Source organism: Lynx canadensis, chromosome C1 (assembly GCF_007474595.2).
Source record: "Lynx canadensis isolate LIC74 chromosome C1, mLynCan4.pri.v2, whole genome shotgun sequence".
Classification (NCBI taxonomy): Eukaryota; Metazoa; Chordata; class Mammalia; order Carnivora; family Felidae; genus Lynx; species Lynx canadensis.
In genome coordinates, this window is record NC_044310.1 from 40,900,450 (window position 1) to 40,924,281 (window position 23,832).

The following is a 23,832-nucleotide window of genomic DNA, read 5'->3' on the forward strand; positions in this document are numbered from 1 at the left end:
ACCGAGGTGCACCTGAAATAAGAGCTTTTATACCATATTCGGAAAAGTGAGCTGAATCCAGCTGGGGATAAGAAGTCACTCAGAGATCTGAGTTGTATTTTGTACATCAGTTGGAGGTGCAAAGGAAGGGAGGAGAGACTCAAAGCACAGAATCAATTAGGAGGTTACAATAGTAATCCAGAGAAGAGATTAAGGGTTAGGAAAACTAAGACAGAAGCAATAGTACAGCCAGGACAGATGAAAATTATTTTCTCATCTGTTATATAAGCTAAGCATTAGGGATAGAACAGTGAACAAGCAAACAGTCTTTATGCTTAAAAGTACATAGGCTAGGGCGCCTGGGTGGCTCAGGTGTTAAGCATCTGACTTTGGCTCAAGTCATGATCTCACTGTTCATGAGTTCAAGTCCCACATCGAGTGAGCTGAAGCCCTGGTTCAGGTGAGCTTGTGCCCCGCTTCTCTCTCTTTGCCCCTCACTCACTTGCGCCCTCTCTCTCTCTCTCTCTCTCAAAAAAGAGTACATAGGCTATTGAGAGATCAAATAAAATAGACAATTATAATAAAGTATGGTAAATGCTATGACTACTATAAATATTAAAACTATGTAAGATTTGGTAAGTATGAGGGTTGGAAGGTAAACAAGTCAGAGAAGGCCCTCTCTTCCAGAAGAAGTGATGTCTAAGATGGGATCTGAAAGATCAGGAGGAGGTGACCAGGCAAAGGAGACAGAAAGGTAGGAGTGATTTCAAGAAACATTTCAAAGATAGAAGAAAAAAGAGGAAGAAAAATCTCAGATTTCTAGCCTGAGTGACTAGATAAATGGTGATGTCACTGAGAAAGGCAAATAAACGAGACAAGGATAGTGGTCAGGGGAAGATTAGGAAGTCATGTCCTACTGAACATTCTCTAGTAGGCAAATGAAAATACAGGTCTTGGGCTCAGGTGGGAGATACAGGTATTTGAAAAGATTATGGTATTAAAACTATTTCTTTTTACGTTAATGGTCTTTTTATTGGAAAAAAAAAAGACTAACATTTACAACTTGGAACAGACACGAAGTTTAATTACTTGAACAGCTGTTGATGGTTGTGCTGAAGTCTGCAGTTACAGACTATTCTGCTGACTCCAAGTCATGGTTCAGAAGGTTTTAAAAACAATTCAAAGATGCTCCCTCAGTAAAGGTTTCTTTTTAAAAATTTGTGTGAACGGTGACACCTCTAGTACAATGTGGATAACACTAAACCAATATGCATAGCATGCCATCAGGATGTGTATCATCGTCACCATGGGTCAGGGCACATGGAAGTACAAGAGGACCATCCTGCTAAATGAAGCTACAACTAAACAGTTTATCCTTCACCCATTTTTCTGCACAGCATGCTGACATAAACCAATTTTAACTGTTAGTTTTGAATAAACCAGTTATGACAATTTATACTCACAAACTGAACTTGAATCCATCTGAATAGGTTTTAAATTTGTTTTTTCATTTTTCATTTTCAATACAAATGCCTGACTGTGCTCCATTGTCAAGTCGTACACATGAAAAACTGGCCAGCCCAAACAGCATATTAATCATTAGCAGTGGAACTGCAAGGAGTCCACTAAGTGCTTCCTTATTATTAATGTAGTACAAGTATTTATATTATAAAACTACTGTGTGGCTTGATCTTTAGGGGACAGGACCACCAGGCAATACATGAAGATTCTGTGTGTGTGGACATGAGGTATTTTTGAAGGTTTTATTATATAGAAAACAGAAGGAGTAAATGAGCTTGTTTTTTTGTTTGTTTTTTTTTTTCCCAAGAGGTAAAGTAAAAGATTCTATTTCATTCTTCTGGGGAAGGGTGGGGAAAAGGAATTGAAAGTAGGTCTTCATCTTGCGGTCATTATCTGTACGAATTCCTCATAGTTTACTTGTCCATCTCCAACAATATCTGCTTCTCTGATCATCTCATCCACTTCTTCATCCGTTAGTTTTTCTCCCAAGTTTGTAACAACATGACACAGTTCTGCCACATGGATATAACCATTGCTATCCTTGTCAAAGACTTGTAATGCCTCACCAGTTTCTTCTTCACTGTCTGCATCTTTCATTTTTCTGGCCATCATAGTAAAAAATGGTGCCATTACCGTCAGCCTCCACCTTTTTGATCATGTTCTGCAATGTGGCTTCTATTGGGTTCTGGCCCAGTGACCTTCTGACAGTTCCAAGTTCCTTTGTTGTGATGGTGCCAATCACCATCTTTGTCAAACAGGGAGAAAGCTTCCTTGGACTCAGCAATCTGTTCTTCAGTCCGTTGATCAGCCATGATATAAACGAAGGGAGGAAGAACAGAGGGAGCAAGGGTGGCAGCACCAGCACAGGGGCTGGAAGGGTTGGTGGGGACGCCTCTGCTTCTGCTTCTGCTGCTGCTGCTTAGGCTCAGTGCACAGTCAGCACTATGTCGCTGCCTCCACAGACTCCAAGTAATGGCACTGTGCCCGCGAGGCTCCAAGCACCACTGCCCTGACATTACAACTATTGCTTTTCCTTCTTGAAGTTAAAAATATCATGCTAATTTAATCTGATTGACACAATTAAATACCTATATAGAAAATGTTGAAGGAATTATATTAAAAAAAATTTTTTAATGACAAAAGACATCCTGCCTCAAGCTCTCAATGTCTCATATTTTCAACTAGAAACAACTTTGTGAACCAGACATGGAAATGTCTCATTTTCTGACTAATAACAAAGAACATTCTTTACCCAACTAACTCTTTGGGTTATATACAGCTTTTCTTACCTACTTTGATTTTCAATGCTCAAAACAAAATATTATTCTAAGGAACATACAGTCTTTTCATTATCCTTTTCTGTATTTTTCCAAATGTTTACAAGTATGCATTATAACTATCATTGAGAGGGGAAAAATAAATTTGTAAAGCACCATATTCATTATATACTCATTACAATTCCATATTATGTATTGTTTATTTGCAGGTTTGGGCCCTGCACTAAAATTAAATATCTTCATCTAAAAACCAACAAATAAGGGGCGCCTGGGTGGCTCGGTCGGTTAAGCGTCCGACTTCGGCTCAGGTCATGATCTCACGGTCCATGAGTTCGAGCCCTGAGTCGGGCTCTGTGCTGACAGCTCAGAGCCTGGAGCCTGTTTCCGATTCTGTGTCTCCCTCTCTCTCTGCCCCTCCCCTGTTCATGTTCTGTCTCTCTCTGTCTCAAAAATAAATAAACGTTAAAAAAAAATTAAAAAAAAATTAAAAAAAAACCAACAAATAAGAATGGGCTAATCTTTTGTCAAATAACAATTTAGTAAAAGCCATAAGCAAAATTTGTTTAAATTCTTTTTTCCTGTTTTATAGTTATACTCATCACATCCTGATATATTAATACACAATTTAAAGGCTGAAGAGCAGTACTATGGCACAGAAAAAAATGTTACAATAACAAAAACCAAGATTTATAATGCACTATCTTGAAGAGTGGTGATATAGTGACCTAATACAACCATTTACAAAAGTGAGTTTTAGCAACCATAATTTTAGTATGGGTTGATGAGTCTCATTATGACATTACTGGAGTTGACAGATGATGGAAGTTTGCCTACACTGCAGATCTTACCTCAAATAAAAGCCTAGGAAAAATATGTTCACAAATGCCAAATCATGTATAAGTGTTTTACACATTTATACAATGTGACTACAACCTAAAACCTAACAAGTTTCACAGATTCCCAATTCAAGAACGATTAAATAAAGTAGCATTTACCAAGATACACATTAGAAACAGAAAAGTGTGTGTGTATATGTTTATACAGTCAACTTGAATTTTACTTTACATACCTCTGTAGGTCAACTATTTCATTGTTAAGGGTATCTAGCTCCTTAATAGCAGAGAAATCTGCAACAGGACTTGATCCTATGATGTTCTAAAAACAAAAAGTTCACAATTATAATGTTATTACTATGAAATTATATATGGTGAAGCATTAAAAATTTTTAAAAGCACTACATGGATGCAGACTACTCCATATTTTACAGTACTACTAATACTTTTAATTTATTTACGAAAATCATATCTAGTGCAATTTTATACACACACACACACACACACACACACAGTTATATACTGAGACATTTTCCCTTAAATTCTCTAAAAGCTGTTGCTCTACAATAGGTGCCAACACTTCAGATCCCAAAGTCTTTGTCACTTGATCCTAGTGCCTGTTTAAAACATTGAAGTAAAGCAGGTATCAGATTTATAAACTACTTCCTCCACTGAAGAATACATTTCTTGGGGAGATGTAGGGTGGCTTTATTTGTACTTGTGTCATCTGGCACAAAGTAAGTAAACAAATGTTGGTGAATCTCAGAACCATAATGGTAGTTGATTATATTCAATTCAGCATTTACTTTTGTTAAACAATTTTAGTGCCTACCCTATTTAAAGTAAAACCAATTGCTCAGCATGTTCCATAGTAAATATTAATATCACCATATATGAAACTATCTTCATATATGACATCCCTTACATATGGTTTTCTTTCAGTAATGAAAGTGTCAAACTTGGTCTCTGAAAGGCACCTGTATTCAGAAAATCTAGCTGGGTTTATTCTGGGATCTGCCATCCTACTAGCTGCATGATTTTACTGTAAAATAGGGAAATAATCTCTTCCCTGCCCACTTTAAAAATTAAATGAAATAAATATTGTATGTAAAGTCACTCCAAAACTTTATGACATTTTATAAATGTAAGGCATTATTATAATTAATTTCCTCCAACAGAATATGCTCTTAAGATGGATGACCTCCCAATGAGTTGTTTCCACCCTGGCTCAATCCTCCTTTGTGAACCATTTCTGATGCCTTTTATAGCCGCTTGAAGTCAGGGCAAGAAGGTAACTGCTTCTTCAGACACCTGACCTATCCCCAGTGCTACAATCAGACTGACAAATAACAAAATAATCACCATTAAAAATTGTTAAAATTGAGGCCTGAACATGTAAAACTAAAGTATACTAAGGACCTTATTAGCAGAACATAAAACTTAGTATTATGAACTTAATGTATGTCACCAACTTGGACAACAGAAAAAGAAACCTAAAAGTTCATAATATCCCATCTCCTCACATTCATATGACGATTTACAATTTACCAAGCACTTTCAAATCCATTAATCAATTTTCAAAACTAACCTGAAAACTGGGTTATAGCAGTTATTATTATTACTAACTCAATTTTAGAGCTAGGGAACCAGATTAAATGACTTGCTTAAAGTTGAACCCAGCTAAAAAGGACCCATTGATTAGGAGACCTCTGGTTAAATTCAAGTCTATTTCACACAATGCCCCTTGGCACTTGCATATCAAGATCATTTAAGATAAATGAAACCATTACCCTAAAAGCCAACGTGATAAACAGGTATGTCAATAAAATGTGGCAAATAATTCCTTCCATTTTTTCAGCACACTGCATTATTAGTCCTCAGATGTTTTGTTTTGTCTATCACTACCAAAATTCAATACCAAAATTCATCTATTAGGATTCAATTAATGCTAGTCTCAATTTCATATTAACCATAGTAAGTAAATGCACCTCTTACTGTTTTACTGTTTCACTAATATACAGACCCTTATCATCCTAAATTAAATCAGAAATTTTAAAGTGGATTTCTGAACATGACAAGTATTCACTAGGATTTTAAATCTGTCTAAATTTGACTTATGAGCTAGGTTACCTGGCCAGACAGTTTGACAGTTGAGTAAAATGAAAAATTAGCACATGATCTCACTTTTACCACCAAAAGCAACTTACATCACCTAAATGCTACTGAGAAATCTGCTATGAAAGGTGCAAGTATACCAAGAAACTCATGACTTCCACACCTCTTCTGTCACTCTAACTCAAAAAATGTGATTCACAGCTGACAGTCTTTCACTATCAAAAATATCATCAAATAAGAAGGAGACAAATAAATTTAACCTCAAACAAGTTAGAAGGGGATACCACAGATGACTCTAGAAGGAAGATTAGTGTACTGTAGTTGGTATAGCTTGTGTCACTCCTCAATTATTAACAAAGAAATTAAACTCCCATTCTAAAGTAATAAAATGGCATGCAACAAGGAACATGGAAAAACTTTAGCTAATAGCATCTGAAGTATAAGGGCATATGGAGAAAAATGTAGCATGTTCCCTTCTTTCAAAATATTTTCTCTCACCCTATTTTGTGCATTACATAAAAATTCCACTTTGGTGATTTTAAGTGGATTAAAGAGCCTAAGGAAGGCAAGCTAAAATGCATACAAGGACCAAGTGACAGACATGTGACAAAATCATGCTGTTTAAGTATTTTCTCTGCATCAACTTTGCTGCTTAAAAAGCCTCTAATTTCAAAATTGTAAACCAAAAACTGTAATGCTAAAAAAGGCATAAAGTAAAGCTCTAACCTTGAGAGAGTAGAGTTAAGAAACTGACAGTACAAGAAAGGCGAAAAGCAGAGTGCTGCAGAATGGAAAAAATAGTCCAAACTAGAAAAAACACAGAAAGCAATATTCAAAAAAACATTAGTCAAAGCTGCAAAAAAAATGCAGTTCTAAAAAATTTAGATTATAAAGAGAAAAGAGATTATTCAAGAGACAAAACAAATGCAAATTTTTAATATATAAGGTTAAAAATTGTGATTAATAGATAATAGTGATAAAATCCCATTTTAATGTGTAATACTGATATCTAACATAAATAGACAAAGTTATCTATGTTCTAGTGAATGGACTTCAGACAAATCTATTAAAAACTCTGCACAGCAGATGCAACCTGGAGTGTCTACTAATGTTATAGACTTAACTGAACAAACATAATTTCAGAGAGTTTTGTCATTATCTGTAATTTGTATTGCTGAGAGACTTAGTGGGTATAAGATAAAGGTGGCAAGGGGAAAAAAGTCTGCATAGGTGAAAAAAGGGAAGAAACAACTGAAATACAGGTATTGTAGAGAGCACACACATAAATTTGTAACCTTTATCTTTCTGGGTGGCATCACTTTTAGCTTTCTCCACAACTTGGGAAATCCATGTCCTACATCACAAAAAATCTCAAAACCTTCACAAAATGTGCCCCCCCTCCCACCAAACTCACAAAATAGATAATCAAATGTTTATTTTATTAAAAAATAAGAACAAAACTCTTAGAAGTAACTTCTGTACCTGGTGGCTATAAATTTCCATTTAGTTGACTTTGGGGAAAAATCCAATTTTGACTTTTACTCGGTTAAAATGGGATTTTTTAAAACCTATGTGACAAAACTAATGCAAACTAAAATATTCTCCTGACATTTCCAAGACAGCTCTCCTTACACCACACATTTGACAACTCTTACTATATCTAACTCTGAGGAATCACCACAGCAATAATTGCTTTATAGGTACAAGAGATTTAAAGATACAAAGCATGTATTCTTAAAGGCAAACAGCCATTAGACAGTGTGAGTCCTTTTAAAGCTCTATTAAGGGCAAGACACTGTAAATATACTATGCTAGGAAGGATTTCTAGAGGAAAAGAGAAAAATCAAGGCACAGCAAGACTAAATAAAACAATGTAGTTTTGAAAATTCCCACCGCTGGCCAGAAACCTGGCTGAAACCTGCTGGTCACTGTTTAGATGTGAGATTTTGGCCATATCCTCAGGAAATGAAGATCATCTATGTGGCAAAAACCACACAGATTTCTTCTCAACATGATGTTTTTCTTGTTTATATGTAAAATTGACACCAAGAAATAATGATCTTCCAGATTTTGTTTTCAAATTTCTATTTTCTGTAAGAGTGAATCATCAAATGAAACAAAATAATTCCTATAGATTTCATTTAAATTTTATACCTTATTCATAAAAATTAATTCACAAATCCAAGAGGGGTAAAAAAGACCACATTTTTCCACTTTTTACGTTGGAAAATATGGTTGCCATATATGTAATGAATGTTGGGGTAAATGAGCTGCAGTCCAAGGATGTCATACAAGGCATTTGAACATATTTATAGACACAAACTAAACCACAAACAGTATACTGCTCTGCTCCTAGCCAGATACATTTTCTCCACTATTTCCTACAAATCAAGTCTGTCATCTAACACAGCACTTGCTCCTTTCTGTTAATACATTCAGGTTTTCTTTTAAGTTGACTTACCTTCTGTAAACTGGCCCTGTCTGATGGTGGAACCATCTCAGGAGTAAGAATGTGAGGAGGATCAATGCCCTTTATTAACTTTTGATTGATTAAGTGAAAAGCCAAGGCAAACTGATCCTTTGAAAGCTTCCCACAGTCCTTTGTGTCACATAATGTCCTGTACAAATAAACAAAACGAACAGAATATAAATGCTACAACTACCATTCTAAAAATCCAGGAAAAATGTAATAGGACTAGGTAGCTTCTTAAAAATGATCAGTGGAATTAAAAAAGAAAGTCATAACTTTTTGGGTATGGCTTGCCCAAAACTCACTCAAATGTTAGAAGAGAGAGATCAGCTAAAAGTTTTAAGAGAAAGAGAATGTTCACCCTGGTGCTGAGCAGAGGTCTCTTATATGAGTTTGCTTTGTGCTTTCTCACCAATTTCCAGAACCATTACAGGTTAAGAGTTGTAGTGGGCCAAAGAATCCCAACATTCTAAATATTAAAAGATGTTAAAAATGAAACCGAAGTCTCAACAAATTTGGTTCATTAGTGGCAGTAGAATGATTCTAAACCAAGCAAACATTTCCATGTTGGCTTGCCTCCTGCAACTCTTGGGAATAGGCGGATATAAGGATCACCAAGTCAAAGTAGAAACAACAGCTGCAAATGGAGTTCATATGTGAAGAGAAGGAAGCAATCTGGAAAGCTTTACAAAATCACTTAAAGAGAAACAGCAAATGTTTTATCCTATTTTTCTTTTTCTTTCTTCGTTTCTTTTTTCTTTTGTTAAGCTCAGCTTTCTGAAGTCCTGATCCATTTCATTCATTTAAAGGCAATGTGGCCTGATGAACAGACTGTGGGCTAAGGTGTCAAAGAAACCCTGAATTCCAGCTTCTCTACTTATTTCTTCTTGTGATCTTGGACAAATTTTTTTAACCTCTTCAAGCCTTAGTTTCTTCATCTATAAAGTAGAGAAAAGACATATCCTGCAAGGTTACAGTGAGAAGTAAGGCAAAGTACATAAAAAGTCTGGGCATAATGCCAACAAACAAGCCCATGACAGCTGCCATTTATTAAGTACACTGCCTAGCCTAGGCACTTGAAAGTGGCAGCTATTATTAGTTATACATATTTAATCTTTCCTAGTCTTGAGTTCTTGTTCCTCTTAAGGCAGATCTACTGTCCTCCTTTGTTCTTTTGTAAGTTTCTCTATGCAGCTATGTGGTTCCACACCTGATATTTGCTGCCCCTTGAAAACCTCAAGATAACCTCTGGTATAGTCAGGTGGATTGGCAGCAGGCACACTATAAATGTTCATATGTATTGTCTCATTTAATGTGAAATTCACTAGCGACACTAAACTTCATGTTTTTAAGGACCAGAATTATGTGAGCACACATTGAAGACACTGTTTTTTATATTGCTTACATTTCAGATTTTTGGATTCTCCCTTAAAAATTTAAGTTTAGGGGTGCCTGGGTGGCTCAGTCAGTTAAGTTTCTGACTTCGGCTCAGGTCATGATCTCCCAGTTCATGGGTTCAAGCGCCGCATCGGGCTCCGTACTGACAGCTCAGAGCCTGGAGCCTGATTCAGATTCTGTGTCTCCCTCTCTCTCTGTATCTCTCTCAAAAATAAATAATAAACATTAAAAAAAATTTAAGTTTAGTTGATATAAACAGATGCTGCATTTTAACATTTTAATAATCATTAACTGATACTGTCAATCTTATAACAGGTAATCCATTCTCAAACTTTTGTCCATTATCCAAAAGAAATCTCCAGATTTAAATTTTCTCCATAAAGAATTTTGAAACAAAACTGTCCGATTTATAAATGCCTAAAAATAAGAATGCACAAAACTAGAGTTATACAAAACCATATTTTTTTTTTTCAACGTTTATTTATTTTTGGGACAGAGAGAGACAGAGCATGAACGGGGGAGGGGCAGAGAGAGAGGGAGACACAGAATCAGAAACAGGCTCCAGGCTCCGAGCCATTAGCCCAGAGCCTGACGTGGGGCTCGAACTCCCGGACCGCAAGATCGTGACCTGGCTGAAGTCAGACGCTTAACCGACTGCGCCACCCAGGCGCCCCCAAAACCATATTTTTTAAATCAATTTAAATAAAATCTTACCAAATATGGGCTAGTAAAGTAGAAGGTAAACCTGTCTTCAGGAAAATTTCACGGACTTCCAATCCAGACACAAATCCATCCATATCTTTATCAGTTTTCAAGAAGATCTCATCATATTTAGCCTTTTCTGCAGGGGCTACAACCCACTACAGGAAAACAAAACAAAACAAAACATGTATGCATACACACACACACATATACACACACACACACATATATGTAAAATTTTTGTCAGAATGAGAAAAAAATTGAGGTGTCATTCTTTCAACCCATGACAGTATCTGTAAAAATTCTGAGCAACTCTACCCCACTAACTATAACAACAGTGTACCATTTCCATCACACCCTAATCAAAATGCTGTGGTGAAAAGAAAATTACAGAAGGAAAGTATAGGTCAGCTGGGACTACATTTACAGATGCCCTTTCTACTTTTTCCTTAAAAGTAATTTACTTAAAAGTAATGAGTAAATTCAAGCATAGTTAACTCTTGACTTATGAATAACCACATTAATATGGGTAACTGGGAAAGTCTATATAAACAAAATATTCAGTTAATTCTCAATCTTTATTTTTTATAATTTCATTCAGCATTCTTAAATGTAGCTGAACTGGCTGATTTGCATATTCTGTCATTATTTTCCTTTACTCAGCCTGACAAGCAGCAGGCTGGAGGAAAAAAAGGCCTTAGACAACCCAAAATTGGATAATCTGATCCCAAAGAATCAAGAGTTAACTGGGGATTAAAAAAACAAAACATCTATTAACTATACCCAGGCAAGCATGCCAGATTAGCATGGAGTATCTTCTGTCTCCAACTTTAATTCCAGGTAGATCAAGGCAAAGCCAATAAAACATCCATATACCTAAGTAAGGCCAAATGCAGAAGATTTATCTGTCTTCTTCAAGACATCACATTATGCAGGTTTAACCAGAGGGTGCTCTAAATCTTTGATCCCTTTGATTGCTCCTTCTATCTTCATCAAGCAATCAACTGTTAAATGCCATGCACTTAAAAAAAAAGTCCTTTAACACTGGTAGATCTATACCTGTCTTAATGGTGCTTTGGTAGGTAAAATGCCTACAGGTGGTAAGGAGTGGTAAGGTTCCTTGGCTGATGCTGAAGAGGGGATCAACCGCACAGAGCCTGATATACTGACCGTTTTTCTCTTAGAAGGTGGCACCAAGGCAGAAGGCAAGGACATTGGCACAGGTTCTTTCTCCAATGCGCAGTATACCAAAAACATGGCCTTCAAGAGAGATGAACCAGGGTCATATATATTAAAATCATTTAACAACATACACCCACTAAATAGATTACTGTTTAACAACAAAGCATCTTCAAGCTGTCACACATTCTTTTTTTTAGAAATTAGAGTGGGAAAAAAAGAAGGAGGAAAAGAGAGAGATGAAAGGAAGAAAGGAGAAAAGGAAATAAATCAAAGTTAAGCAACTGTTAGAAGGATATCCAGAGCAGCAAAAACTCAGACACATACCCTTCAACTGAAGTTCTTGCAATGTTAAAAGCATACAATCAGGGGAAAAGATATTTGTAAAGAAAGAGCTAATCTCCTAAAATGAGTCCCTAGAAATTAACAGAAGCAAAAAAAAAAAAAAAAAAAAAAAAAAAAAAAAAAAAAAAAAAAAAAAAAAAAATCCAATAGGAAAATGGGCAGAAGAGTATAAACAGGTATTTTACAGAAAAGTATTATGAATGGCCTATCCTTTAACATACAAAAATATGCTCCCTTTCACTCAAAAGAAAACTTCAAGTTAAAACGATATTAAAATACCATTTTCCACTTAATGGCAAAAATCCCAAGTTTCATAATGTACTTTGTTAACTAGACTGTGCAAATAGTCCCCCTCAGACATTGCTCATGGGAGCTCAAACTGTACCAAGCCTATGAAGGGCAAATTGGCAACAACTACCAAATTTATTTACTTCTCCTTTGGCTCAGCAATCCCCCATCTGGGAATCTACCTTTAGACTTACCTGCCTACATAAAAAACACTATGTGAAAAAGATTATTAAGAGTAGAATTATATGAATCAGCACCCAAGTCCTCAACACAAAAGACTGGTTTAAAAAAATTATGGTACATCTATACAATAAAATACTATGAAACAAAAACAGAAACAAAACCAACAAACAAAAAACCATGGCAAACATTCTCTATCCTAACTGGGATACCTTCACAAATACATAAAACTATCAAAACTCATCAAATTATATACTTAAATTGAATGCAATTCACTATATGTGGTCCTCAATAAAGCTGACCCAGAAAAAAAAAAAAAAAGAATTATGCAGACTTCTCTATGTGAAAAGATATCCAAGTACAGTGTTAATGTATAAAACAGTGTATACAGTGTGTTATCTTTTGTGGTAAGGAGGTGGTAATTATTAACATGTACTTACATTTACATTTCAAAATTCTACTGGTATGAACAAGAAACTAAGAAAAGTGGTTGGTTATAGAGTAGGTATAAATGGAGAACTGAGGGCAAGGATGGAACTGACATTTTTTCCCACGGAGTATCTTATACTGCACTGGTTTCTGAACCATGAGAATATATTAGCTATTAAAATTATTTTTAATTACTAAATACATAAAGATTTGCATAAAGCATTCTACATATAGAATGCCCCAGGATACTCCCTTCATTTTAAAGAATTCAAGACACCTTCAAGACTTTCAAAAGATAAAGTTTCCGTGACAATCTTCAAGCATATGAAATTACTCAAAGCAACTTGGAACCTCCAAAAAAATTCCAACAGCAACTGGAAGGAAGCTTAATTACTTAATTATTTTGTTTCCACTGAAAATGACATTTTTCCCCGAAAAGAAGTTTGCTTCCAATTCTAAGTTTTATGAGCCTTTCAAATTAGTATTGATTGAACACCTAATACAATAACACTCATCCATGATTTATGATTACTAATATTTTATATATGAGGAAACTGAAGCTCAGAAATGCTAACTTGCCTGATATTTTTTAAGAAATCATAGTATAGGGTTCAAAGCAAGGTCTGGCTACAAAGCTCTTATTTTCCCCAGATTTGATCAGCTGCATTAGGGAACCCATGTAATTTTACAATTCTGTCCTCTACAGGGGCTAAAACTAACCTTCCACCCTGTGGGACCCAAATTATAGAAGGTATCAGAATTACCTGGACAACTTTATAAAGCACAGATTTCTGGGCTCCATTCCCAGAATTCTACAATCATTAAGTCTGGGTTGGGCCAAATATTTTACATTTCTAAGAAGTTTCCAAAGATGCTGATGCTCTTTGTCCTGGGACCACATTTAACCATTTGACCCAAACCAAGAACTCTCCTCTCCCCATTCATTAGTCAACTTGAAGAATTCAATTTAGTTTTAGAAAAACACAAACTTTAATTCTTCAAAAGCTTGAAACTCCAGAGTGAAAACAATCTGGCTAGCACATACTTTCAACCAAATTCACGAAATGTGTAATATTATTAAATTGGCACTGAGCTAAAAGAAGTGACTAACATGCACATTAAAGGTCAGCATTCCTCTTGCTGCAGATGGGAGTCATTTCCTGGAAAAAGTAGACACTAGAAGCAAAAAAGCTATGTCAGCTATCCGCTGCCAATAGACAACACATTTTTTGAAAGTTAAAAAAAAGTATCATTAATTTGATGTTGCCTTGAAAATAGTTTCCCTCACAAAACTGAAGCCAAAAATTTGTCTACCAAATAAAACAGAAAAAGTGAACAGTATACTGCTGGGTTGCAATTTTTTTTTATTATATTGTACTTTATCCTAATCAAAGACTACCATTGAAACAAATACAGCAACTAAATCAAATGATGCACCATATTCACAAAAAGAAAGGAAGGAAGGAATGAAGGAAGGACCTGGCAAAAACAAGCCTAAGCTTTCTCAGTGATAACAGGGAAAGAGGGGATTTAGTTTTACTGTTGCAGTCAATTACCAGTAGCTGCTCACTTTCTTTGCCTTTTTTTTCCCTCTGTGCCTTTAGGGAATATTTCTCAAATTTTAGTGGCCATCAGGATTCCTGGGAGGGTTTCTTCGACCCTACCCCAGAGATTATGACTCAGTTGGTCTGGGGTAAGCCCTGAGAATCTACAATTCTAATAAGTTCTCTGGTAATGTTGATATTGCTGATGGGAGACCATACATTGAAAACCAGTATTTTAGGAGTATCTTAAGAGTTTTATTTGATCATTTGTCTCCTCAATCACTTGAACTGCCAAGTTTTAATTTCTTAAAATAGCATTCTGGGATGAAAATAACAACCATTTATTATGTGTTACAAATAATACAAGTTTTCTTCATCACTGTAATTCAACAAAATATTTACTGAGAATTTCTAGCCACCAGGCACTGTGCTAAGCACTAGAAATACAAAAATAAGAAGATTTTTCACATTTACCACCCAATAGAAGCAGCAAACATGTAACAAGTTAATTTCAGTCCAATGTGAACGTGTTAAGACAAACAAGAAAAAAAAAATAATAAATCCCAAAGTGCCAAAAACTCTTCAGGTAATGAGGACCCAACAAATGCTACTGACAAAAATTTAGACCACTTACTTGACAGAAAAATGTAAAGCCTTGTAAGAATATAAAAATCAATATGAAGGATCCGGAAGGAAGATGGCGGCATAGGAGGACGCTGGGCTCACCGTGTCCTGCTGAACATTTAGATTCCACCCATATCTGCCTAAATAACCCAGAAAACCGCCAGAAGACTAGCAGAATGGACTCTCTGGACCCAAGCGTAGACAAGAGGCCCATGGAAGAAGGTAGGAAGGGCAGAGAGGCGGTTCGTGCCACACAGACTGGCAGGAGAGAGCCAGAGAGGCGGAGGGGCAGCCATCCCACCCGGCAAGGCAGAGGGCCCGAGTGTGGCAAGCAAAAGCAGAAGGGCCAGACGGAGTGTGTTCTGACAGCCAGTGGGACTTAACATCTGGAATGTTGTAAGTCAACAGCTCTGCTCCGAGAGCGGGAGGGCTAGAGAACAACGGGAGGGAAAGTTGTTGAGCCCCGAAGGACAGAACTCAGCTTGGCGGAAAACAAAGGCGCTGGCCAGCACCATCTCCCTCGCCCATCCCCCAGATGAAATCCCAAAGGGAACCAGTTCCCTTCACAAACTTGCTTGCACTGCGCAAACACCCAATGCTGTGCTTCTGTGGATCCATCGCTCCAATGGGTCTGCCTCTCTCCCAATGCCACAGGGCCCCTCCCGAAGCAGACCACTGAAGGCAAAGCAATCTGAGTGTGCCCCTCCCGCCCCTGTGCACCTTGTGGATCCACCCCGGCTACTACGCCAGATCCCACTGAAGCAGCACCACAAGCCTGGCAGTGTGCAAGTAGCCCAGACAGGGGCCACACCACTGCACAGTGAGTCCTGCCCCTGGGAGAAGGAAAGATAAGTTACACACCAGTCTGACTGTGGCCCCAGTGGTGGGCTGGGGGCAAACATCAGGTCTGACTGCGGCCCTGCGCACCAACGCAAGTTACTCCAGACAGCACACAGGAAGAGCCCTACAGTTCCGCGCCACTCCAGGGACTATCCAAAATGACAAAACGGAAGAATTCTCCTCAAAAGAAACTCCAGGTGGGGCACCTGGGTGGCTCAGTCGGTTAAGCGGCCGACTTCAGCTCAGGTCATGATCTCGTGGTCCGTGAGTTCAAGCCCTGCGTCAGGCTCTGTGCTGACAGCTCAGAGCCTGGAGCCTGTTTCAGATTCTGTGTCTCCCTCTCTCTGACCCTCCCCCGTTCATGCTCTGTCTCTCTCTGTCTCAAAAATAAATAAAAGTTAAAAAAAAAAAATTAAAAAAAAAAAAAAGAAACTCCAGGAAGTAGCGACAGCTAATGAACTGATCAAAAACAATTTAAGGAATGTAATAGAAAATGGATTTAAAACAATAGTCATAAAATTAATCGCTGCGCTTGAAAAAAGTACAGAGGACAGCAGAGAATCTATTACTACAGAGATCAAGGAGGAGTCAGAGGAGCTAAAAAATGCTATAAATGAGCTGCAAAATAAAATGGAGGCAACCACAGCTCGACTGAAGAGGCAGAGGAGAGAATAGGTGAATTAGAAGATAAAATTATGGAAAAAGAGGAAGCTGAGAAAAAGAGAGATAAAAAAATCCAGGAGTATGAGGGGAGAATTAGAGAACTAAGTGACACAATTAAACGCAATAATATACGCATAATTCGGATTCCAGAGGAGGAAGAGGAGGGAAAGGTGCTGAAGGTGTACTTGAAGAAATCATAGCTGAGAACTGCCCTGATCTGGGGAAGGAAAAAGGCATTGAAATCCAAGAGGCACAGAGAACTCCCTTCAAACGTAACTTGAATCGATCTTCTGCATGACATATCATAGTGAAACTGGCAAAATACAAGGATAAAGAGAAAATTCTGAAAGCAGCTAGGGATAAACATGCTCTAACATATAAAGGGAGACCGATAAGACTAGTGATGGATCTATCTACTGAAACTTGGCAGGCCAGAAAGGAATGGCAGGAAATCTTCAATGTGATGAACAGGAAAAAATATGCAGCTGAGAATCCTTTATCCACCAAATCTGTCATTTAGAATAGAAGGAGAGATAAAGGTCTTCCCAAACAAACAAAAACTGAAGGAATTTGTCACCACTAAACCAGCCCTACAAGAGATCCTAAGGGGGAGCCTGTGAGACAAAGTACCAGAGACATCACTACAAGCATGAAACCTACAGACATCACAATGACTGTAAACCCCTATCTTTCTATGATAACACTGCATGTAAATGGACTAAATGCTCCAACCAAAAGACATAGGGTATCAGAATGGATAAAAAAACAAAACCCATCTATTTTCTGCCTATAAGAGACTCATTTTAGACCTGAGGACACCTTCAGTTGAAAGTGAGGGGATGGAGAACTATCTATCATGCTACTGGAAGTCAAAAGAGAGCTGGAGTAGCCATACTTGTATCAGACAAACTAGACTTCAAATTAAAGGCTGTAACAAGAGATGAAGAAGGGCATTATATAATAATTACAGGGTCTATCCATCAGGAAGAGCTAACAATTATAAATGTCTATGCATCGAATATGGGAGCCCCCAAATATATAAAACAATTAATCACAAACATAAGCAACCTTATTGATAAGAATGTGGTAATTGCAGGGGACTTTAATACTCCACTTACCGCAATGGATAGATCATGTAGGCACAGGATCAACAAAGAAACAAGGGCCCTGAATGATACATTGGATCAGATGGACATGACAGATATTTAGAACTCTGCATCCCAAAGCAACAGAATATACTTTCTTCTCGAGTGCACATGGAACATTCTCCAAGATAGATCACATACTGGGTCACAAAACAGCCCTTCATAAGTATAAAAGAACTGAGATCACACTTTCAGACCACAATGCTATGAAGCTTGAAATCAACCACAGGAAAAAGTCTGAAAAACCTCCAAAAGCATGGAGGTTAAAGAACACCCTACTAAAGAATGAATGGGTCAACCAGGCAATTAGAGAAGAAATTAACAAATATATGGAAACAAAGGAAAATGAAAATACAACAATCCAAACACTCTGGGATGCAGCGAAGGCAGTCCTGAGAGGAAAATACATTGCAATCCAGGCCTATCTCAAGAAACAAGAAAAATCCCAAATACAAAATCTAGCAGCACACCCAAAGGAAATAGAAGCAGAACAGCAAAGACACCTCAAACCCAGCAGAAGAAGAGAAATAATAAAGATCAGAGCAGAAATAAACAATATAGAATCTAAAAAAACTATAGAGCAGATCAATGAAACCAAGAGTTCGTTTTTTGAAAAAATAAACAAAATTGATAAACCTCTAGCCAGGCTTCTCAAAAAGAAAAGGGAGATGACCCAAATAGATAAAATCATGAATGAAAATGGAATTATTACAACCAATCCCTCAGAAATACAAGCAATTATCAGGGAACACTATGAAAAATTAATGCCAACAAACTGGACAACCTGGAAGAAATGGACACATTCCTAAACACCCACACACTTCCAAAACTCAACAGGAAGAAATAGAAAACTTGAACAGACCCATAACCAGTGAAGAAACTGAATCAGTTATCAAAAATCTCCCAACAAATAAGAGTCCAGGACCAGATGGCTTCCCAGGGGAATTCTACCAGACATTTAAAGCAGAGATAATACCTATCCTTCTCAAGCTATTCCAAAAAATAGAAAGGGAAGGAAAACTTCCAGACTCATTCTATGAAGCCAGCATTACTGTGATTCCTAAACCAGACAGAGTAAAAAAAAGAGAACTACAGGCCAATATCCCTGATGAATATGAATGCAAAATTTTCAATAAGATACTAGCAAATCGAATTCAACAGCATATAAAAAGAATTATTCACCATGATCAAGTAGGATTCATTCCTGGGCTGCAGGGCTGGTTCAACATTTGCAAATCAACCACTGTGATACATTACATTAATAAAGGAAAAGAAAAGAACCACATGATCCTGTCAATCGATACAGAAAAAGCATTTGACAAAATTCAGATCCTTTCTTAATAAAAACCCTCGAGAAAGTTGGGATAGGAGGAACATACTTAAACATCATAAAAGCCATTTATGAAAAGCCCACAGCTAACATCATCCTCAATGGGGAAAAACTGAGAGCTTTCCCCCTGAGGTCAGGAACACGACAGGGATGTCCACTCTCACCGCTGTTGTTTCACATAGTGCTGGAAGTGCTAGCATCAGCAATCAGACAACAAAAGGAAATCAAAGGCATCAAAATTGGCAAAGATGAAGTCAAGCTTTCACTTTTGCAGATGACATGATATTATACATGGAAAATCAATAGACTCCACCAAAAGTCGGCTAGAACTGATATATGAATTCAGCAAAGTCGCAGGATACAAAATCAATGTACAGAAATCAGTTGCATTCTTATACACTAATAATGAAGCAACAGAAAGACAAATAAAGAAACTGATCCCATTCACAACTGCACCAAGAAGCATAAAATACCTAGGAATAAACCTGACCAAAGATGTAAACTATAAAAAGCTTATGAAGGAAATTGAAGAAGATATAAAGAAATGGAAAAAAATTCCGTGCTCATGGATTGGAAGAATAAATATTGTTAAAATGTCAATACTACCCAAAGCTATCTACATATTCAATGCAATCCCAATCAAAATTGTACCAGCATTCTTCTCGAAACTAGAACAAGCAATCCTAAAATTCGTATGGAACCACAAAAGGCCCTGAATAGCCAAAGAAATTTTGAAGAAGACCAAAGCAGGAGGCATCACAATCCCAGACTTTAGCCTCTACTACAAAGCTGTAATCATCAAGACAGCATGGTATTGGCACAAAAACAGACACATAGACCAATGGAATAGAAGAGAAACCCCAGAACTAGACCCACAAACGTATGGCCAACTAATCTTTGACAAAGCAGGAAAGAATATCCAATGGAAAAAAGACCGTCTCTTTAACAAATGGTGCTGGGAGAACTGGACAGCAACATGCAGAAGGATGAAACTAGACCACTTTCTCACACCATTCACAAAAACAAACTCAAAATGGATAAAGGACCTGAATGTGAGACAGGAAACCATCAAAATCCTAGAGGAGAAAGCAGGAAAAGAACTCTCTGACCTCAGCCACAGCAATTTCTTACTTGACACATCCCCAAAGGCAAGGGAATTAAAAGCAAAAATGAACTACTGGGACCTTATGAAGATAAAAAGCTTCTGCACAGCAAAGGAAACAATCAACAAAATAAAAGGCAACCAACAGAATGGGAAAAGATATTTGCAAATGACATATTGGACAAAGGTCTAGTATCCAAAATCTATAAAGAGCTCACCAAACTCCACACCCGAAAAACAAATAACCCAGTGAAGAAATGGGCAGAAAACATGAATAGACACTTCTCTAAAGAAGACATCCAGATGGCCAACAGGCACATGAAAAGATGCTCAACGTCGCTCCTCATCAGGGAAATACAAATCAAAACCACACTCAGATATCACCTCACGCCAGTCAGAGTGGCTAAAATGAACAAATGAGGAGACTATAGATGCTGGAGAGGATGTGGAGAAACGGGAACCCTCTTGCACTGTTGGTGGGAATGCAAGTTGGTGCAGCCACTCTGGAAAACAGTGTGGAGGTTCCTCAAAAAATTAAAAATAGACTTACCCTATGACCCAGCAATTGCACTGCTTGGAATTTACCCAAGGGATACAGGAGTGCTGATGCATAGGGGCACTTGTACCCCAATGTTTATAGCAGCATTCTCAACAATAGCCAAATTATGGAAAGAGCCTAAATGTCCATCAACTGACAAATGGATAAAGAAATTGTGGTTTATATACACAATGGAATACTACGTAGCAATGAGAAAGAACGAAACATGGCCTTTTGTAGCAACGTGGATGGAACTGGAGAGTGTTATGTTAAGTGAAATAAGTCATACGGAGAAAGACAGATACCATATGTTTTCACACTCATGTGGACCCTGAGAAACTTAACAGAAGACCATGGGGGAGGGGAAGAGGAAAGGAAAAAAAAAAAGAGGTTAAAGAGGGAGAGAGCCAAAGCATAAGAGACTCTTAAAAACTGAGAACAAACTGAGGGTTGATGGGGGGTGGGAGGGAGGGGAGGGTGGGTGATGGGTATTGAGGAAGGCACCTTTTGGGATGGGCACTGGGTGTTGTATGGAAACCAATTTGACAATAAATTTCATATTAAAAATAATAATAATAATAATTTTTAAAAAAATCAACATGAAGATACCAAGTCAGAATACAAAATAAAAAGCATGAGTCTGCCTCTCCAAAATAGAGTAGGAAAAGGGGAAAAGAGTAACTTTATAGTGAAGAAACCTGGGAAACACCAACTTTACCAAGTGATGAAGGTTAACATCACCTGTAATGGCATGTGGACACCAAGTACCCCCTGATAAATGTTATGAGAAAGGTATTTCACATCTGCGGTATTCTTTCCAAAAACCCATACCCTAGAATGGTAGACATTCTACAGGATATCTAGCTAGAGCTCTTTTTTTTTTTTTTTAATGCTTACTTATTTTCAGAGAGACTGAGAAAGAGCATGGCAGAGCAGGGGTAAACAGAGTTGGGGGCGGGGAGGAAAATCCCAAGCAGGCTCCACACTGCCAGCACAGAGCCCAGTGTGGGGCTGGATCCCATGAACCATGAGATCATGACCTGAGCTGAAATCAAGAGAAGGACACTTAACCAAGTGAGCCACCCAGACACCCCTATAGCCAAAGTCATAGAAAAAACAAAGCAAGACAGAGAAACTATCACATACTAAAGGAGACATCAGGGAAATGCACATCAAAACCACAATGACATATCACCTTACACCTGTCAAACCAGTCAAAACCAGGAAGACAAGAAATAACAAGTGTTGGTGAGGATGTGGAGAAAAAGGAATCCTTTTCACTACTGGTGGGAATATAAATTAGTACAACCACTGTGGAAAACAGTAGGGAGGTTCCTCAAAAAATTAAAAATAGAAATACAATTTGATCCAGTAATTTCACTACTGGGTATTTACTCAGAGGAAACAAAATCTCTAATTCAAAAAGATGTATGCACCCCCCCAAGTTTATTGCAGTATTATCTACAATGGCAAAGATATGAAAGGAACTCAAGTGTCCATCGATAGATGAATAAAGAGATGTGGTGTACACACACACACACACACACACACACACACACACACTGGAATATTGATTACTCAGCCATAAAAAACAGTGCGATATTGCCATCTGCAACAATATGAATGGACCTAGAGAATATAATGCTAAGTGAAATAAGTCAGACAGAGAAAGACAAATACCATATGATCTCACTCATTTCTGGAATCTAAGAAACAAATGAACAAACAAACAAAGACAAACAAACAAGAAAACAGATTCTTAAGTACAGAAAACTGGTGGTTGCCAGAAGCGTGGTGGGGGTGGAGAATGAGATAGAATCCCATTATAAATAGATAAAGGAGATTAAGTAGTACAAACTTCCAGTTGTAAATAAATTAAGTCACGGAGATGAAAGCACAGCATAGGGAATATAGTCAATAAGATTGTAATAATGTTGTTGGTAACAGATGGTAACTATACTCATTGTGGTGAGCACTGAGTAATGTACAGAATTGTGAATCATTATATTGTACACCTGAAACTAATACAACCCTGTATGTTACTCATATTATTTCAATTTTTTAAAAAAAAAGTTACAGATTCTGAGAAGTAAAAAAAAAAAATAAAAAATGTATGGACTATGTTGCCCCATTCATAAAGTAAAAGGTGGAAAAAGATTTATCAGGCAAAGTCTACCAAAGAATGCAGTGAGACTATTAATATTGACAAAATTACAAGGAAAATCTTAGAACCAAAAGACCTAAATAACTGAGTAAAATCTAGAATTTTTAAAATGTTCTAAATCTTCTTGGGTTAGGAGGTAAAGAAGAAAGAAGAGAAAATATAATCTAAACAATTTGTTTTACTAGGTGAAGATTACTTTATTTTCAACAACTAGAGAAATAAGTATTATAAGTACAGGGATAGGTATTATTAACCATTAATGCCACAAGCATTATAACAGAATTTCCAATTTAGTAAGAAGGGAAACTGAATGAATCACTACTTGATAACCAACAATAAGAACAGAAAAAAAAGAGAAAATAATTATGTAAAATAAATAAGATGGGGAATAAATCAGTATCTGCATCATTATCTTAAAAGACAAAAACTGTCAAATTAGGTAAAAAATTGAAACAAAGCACCATGCTGTTTTCAAGAGATACATTTTAAATATAAGAAATATCAGGTAATCCAGACAAAAAGAGAACAGAGGCTGTATAAATATCACATGAGCTGGAATTCAAAGTTAAAGGCCCTAAGCATGATAAAGTTGGAAAGAATTACTCAGGAATGCACATAGAAAGAAATCAAAGGTGCAAAATGGTTAAAATTAGTGAATCTAGGAGAAGGCAGATAGGTATTTATTATTTTTTTTAAGTAGTAACTTCCTATAAATGCATCATTCATTCTTAAATTAGTCTTTTTTTTTTATTTATTTTGTGAGTGCGTGCATGAGTAGGGGAGGGGCAGAGAGAGGGAGAGAGAGAGAATCCCAAGCAGGCTCTGCACTGTCAGTGCAGAGTCCAATGCGGTCAAACTCACAAACCATGAGATCATGCCCTGAGCCAAAGTCAGATGATTAAATGACTGAGCTACCCAGGTGTCCCTTAAATTATTCTTTTAATAAAAGTTTACTTTAAGAAAGAGTAGGTTGCCTAGTAAAAGCCTTCAAGGAATTTAAGACAAACTGTGTTAATCACTTACCTTAGCACATACTACCATTTAATCAAATGAGAATAATAATACTATTCTCCATCTATCTTAACTACGCTTATACAATGCTTCTTTAAAATTTTTAATATTTGTCTTTATGAGAGAAAAAAATCCCTCTACACATCTTACTAATG

General features: G+C 37.0%; 1 protein-coding gene and 1 pseudogene across 1 annotated transcript in view; both read right to left on the bottom strand.

Annotated features, from left to right (window-relative positions):
• EPS15 (epidermal growth factor receptor pathway substrate 15) overlaps positions 1–23,832 on the bottom strand; it is a 148,889-nt gene that overhangs the window by 73,697 nt on the left and 51,360 nt on the right. Inside the window, 5 exon segments of the mRNA XM_030323635.1 lie at positions 3,847–3,932; positions 8,187–8,343; positions 10,308–10,453; positions 11,466–11,555; positions 12,302–12,305. Of these exon segments, the coding sequence (XP_030179495.1) occupies positions 3,847–3,932; positions 8,187–8,343; positions 10,308–10,453; positions 11,466–11,555; positions 12,302–12,305 (483 nt within the window).
• On the bottom strand, positions 1,035–3,926 carry LOC115521925 (annotated as a pseudogene).